Genomic DNA, 3,986 nt, shown 5'->3' on the forward strand with positions numbered 1-3,986 from the left:
AGTTAATGGGTTCTTAATGCTTGATATACATTTGATGGAATAAATTATTGTAATAGCATTCATTTCAAAATTTTAATGTTAATGCAAAAAAACTCATTAGCATTATTTCATCGGAATTGAATTGTATTGAAATTTTCATTAACATGAAATTTCAAAAATGAATGCATTAATTTTTTAGATTCACATTAAATGCTATGCATTAAAAAATTAATTGATAATAATTTTCAAAACTCTGATATGTATTTATGCCTATACGTAAAAAAGTATAAATTTAATAAGTAAATAATTACAAAATCGGCACTTTATTTTAATAAATATTAATACGACTTGATTTTAACTGATATTAATTTATCTTCGAATATTTATTTAGCCTCCTCGCCCTGTAGAACCATGGGACGACGTTATGGATGCCTCGGCTGATAAAATCGGTTGCCCATCAGTTGTCTCTATTGAATCTTTAAAGAAGTTGGACGATGTGATGGACATCGAAGACTGCCTCACATTGACTATAACCACGCCTGATATCACAGGTCGATATCCAGTTCTTGTGTACATACATGGCGAATATTTGTTTGAGGGCAGCAATGCTGAGGCACCGCCTGATTATTTGCTAGAAAAAGATATTATATTAGTGGCGCCACAGTACCGACTAGGTCCATTCGGTTTTCTATCAACAAAAACTGAAGACATACCTGGTAACGCGGGAGTATTGGACGTGTATCTGGCATTACAATTTGTTAAACATTTCATCAAATATTTTGGAGGTGATGAGAATCGGGTGACACTAGCGGGTCAAGTAGGTGGTGCAGCAATCACGCATTTGCTTGCCATTTCACCAATGGTGGGTAGCTCCTTCCCAATGTTCTTAAATTCTTATTAAGATTAATCAATATTTTTGCAGGTCCAGCATGGGCTTTTCCAACAGGCTATATACCATTCAGGGTCGGCTCTTATGCCCATTTTCCTAGAAGAAAATCCGCGAAAACTTGCTCAGGATATCGCTGAAAAGGCCGAATGCAAAATGAAAACAGTGCGGGATTTAAACGAGTGTTTAATGGATTTGTCAGCACTGGAACTACTGAGTGCCTTTATGACCCATGCTGTGAGTACCACAAAGAAATATGCTCTTCATATTTACCTACAGTTATTGTATGAATATTAACAATTATGGGTTTATAGATTGAAAAATCCGATTTGGGTGTGGGGCACACCGGTGGCATTCAGTTTACGATTGGCGGACCCAGCGGCGTGTTGCCTGAGCACCCATATAATTTAATGCTCAAATCGAACTTTTCTTACCCCTCAATGGGTGGGTGCCCTAAGAATGTTGGTTCACGACTTTTGAATGGTGAGTAATTAGAGTATTTTCATCTTCGCTTTATCATATTGAATGTTCTAGAAATCGTTGAAAATGACTTCGAAAGCATCATACCAGACGATAGTTACAGATCGTACGATTATATAGATCATGTTATTCGTCAAGTTGTGGGCACGGATAAAACCATGATGTTGACTAGTTTCATCACTCACGACTTTTTTAATAGGAAGTTGATGGAAAATGGCACCTTCAGCACTTTGATACCACGTTTAATCGATGTAAGTCATAGATCAGGAAAAAATTTGGTCCCAATATAATAGTTTACTTTCTTTTTTTTAAAGGTCGGTGGTACTTTGATGCATAAACTTCCCGTGCTACTGGCACTAAATATGAATAACAAGCACGTTCCAGACAACACATTTCTCTATTCATTTGAATACATGGGCGAGTTCAATCGGTATCGTGACTTGGACGAAGAGACTAACATGCAGAGTCCTTTTAAAGCAGGCATCTCATTAACAGATGAAGCACTATATCTCTTCCCTTACCCACAACATGTCGCCAACTTAAGCTCGCCCGATGTGTCGATGGCGAAGCGTATGGTGGACTTATGGTCTTCATTTGTGATTAACGGTAATCCTCTAAGCGACCTGCGAGCGGGATATTGGCCGCCTATGACCACATTGTATGGTCCTTACATGAAAATAAGCGAAACGTTAACGGTGAGCGGTAATTTCTTCAATGAGTNATTGATACCACGTTTAATCGATGTAAGTCATAGATCAGGAAAAAATTTGGTCCCAATATAATAGTTTACTTTCTTTTCTTTAAAGGTCGGTGGTACTTTGATGCATAAACTTCCCGTGCTACTGGCACTAAATATGAATAACAAGCACGTTCCAGACAACACATTTCTCTATTCATTTGAATACATGGGCGAGTTCAATCGGTATCGTGACTTGGACGAAGAGACTAACATGCAGAGTCCTTTTAAAGCAGGCATCTCATTAACAGATGAAGCACTATATCTCTTCCCTTACCCACAACATGTCGCCAACTTAAGCTCGCCCGATGTGTCGATGGCGAAGCGTATGGTGGACTTATGGTCTTCATTTGTGATTAACGGTAATCCTCTAAGCGACCTGCGAGTGGGATATTGGCCGCCTATGACCACATTGTATGGTCCTTACATGAAAATAAGCGAAACGTTAACGGTGAGCGGTAATTTCTTCAATGAGTTCTCAGCAACGCTCGTAGACGAAGAAAATGGTCACAGCTTAGTCCGTGAAAGTTACTACCTGCGGAGGAACCGTGCTAAGAGACGACGCACAGTTAAGCGTAATAGTCACAACAAACTTAATTGAAATACTTTCCCGGAAATACGTCATACTTTGCCAAAAAATGTGTTTAATTCGTGATATTGATTTAGTTAAATACTAAGCTTAATTTTAAATTCTTAAATCTTTTTTGCGGACCATATATGTTTGTTTACGTACTTATGTCAGTATGCATGTACTAGGAATGTCAATCCCGGGACTTTTTAAGGTCTCGAAAATCACGGGATTCTTGGCAAGTAATCCCGGGATTTTCCGGATTTGTAATTTGCACTGATGGCAATAATAGAAACTCCTTTTCTTGACCAGTATTGGCTATATTTCTTTTTTATTTAATAATTAATATTTTTTATAAATGTCTAGCTCATTGTACATATAACACCGCGCGAATGTAAATTTTAAACATAAATATCAATATATTCGCGAAACCACGGGCCAAATATAGTAAAATTGCGTTTTTAGTTTTTCACTCTCGGTAATTCAAAAATGATTTAAAAAATTCGAGGAAATGTGTTTAGAGAAGTATGGATATAAAATTAATGAGGAAATCCTGTAGAATTTAACCATATTCAAGTTTCTAGCGCAGAAGGGCTGATAAATATTTAAAATGTCATTTTAAAATTTAATCCTTGAAATTTGAATTCTTGAAATTGTTGATTCTTTTGCTTTTATTTCGCTTTGCTTTTTGTTTTNAGTAATTCAAAAATGATTTAAAAAATTCGAGGAAATGTGTTTAGAGAAGTATGGATATAAAATTAATGAGGAAATCCTGTAGAATGTAACCATATTCAAGTTTCTAGCGCAGAAGGGCTGATAAATATTTAAAATGTCATTTTAAAATTTAATCCTTGAAATTTGAATTCTTGAAATTGTTGATTCTTTTGCTTTTATTTCGCTTTGCTTTTTGTTTTCGCTCAATTTAATTTTTATAGTTTTTCTAAACAAACGAAAAAACGTTTGAAATTAAGTGAGCCATGCAAATTTTGAATTTATTTACAAGCAAATGTTTTTTTCCGGCTTTTGCAAATTGAACAAGTTCTCTGTAAGATGGTTTGTTGAAAAAAATACGTGAACATATATGGTATATGGGGTATGGAAAAAGCGATATTTCCAGCAGTAAACGTTTTAGTGTGAGCAACAATGATATTTTTTAAATAAGGCAGATCGGAATATGCGCTCTCTGGGAAGACAATAACTGTAATTACACTGTGGAACAAATTCAGGTTAGCAAAAGTTAGGTAGATTCTGAGAGTGAGGGGTGAAAATAGAGGCTAAATTAGAAGACCCGTTGGTAGTAGAGGAAGAGGGAGGCCCCCACTGCGATGGAAAGATCA

General features: G+C 36.2%; 1 protein-coding gene across 1 annotated transcript; it reads left to right on the top strand.

Moving 5' to 3' along the window:
- Positions 1-370: 370 nt before the first annotated feature.
- Positions 371-2,918, top strand: LOC108362742 (glutactin; the record flags this gene model as incomplete). The annotated part of the gene is made up of 6 exons (XM_017615860.1): positions 371-841; positions 902-1,102; positions 1,180-1,348; positions 1,400-1,596; positions 1,660-2,088; positions 2,152-2,918. Coding segments are annotated over 6 exons (1,998 nt in total), but the record flags the coding sequence as incomplete, so codon positions are not given.
- Positions 2,919-3,986: the final 1,068 nt, after the last annotated feature.

This window comes from Rhagoletis zephyria, unplaced genomic scaffold (genome assembly GCF_001687245.7).
Source record: "Rhagoletis zephyria isolate East Lansing unplaced genomic scaffold, Rhagoletis_zephyria_1.1 Rzeph_scaffold_01082, whole genome shotgun sequence".
In the NCBI taxonomy this organism is placed as follows: Eukaryota; Metazoa; Arthropoda; class Insecta; order Diptera; family Tephritidae; genus Rhagoletis; species Rhagoletis zephyria.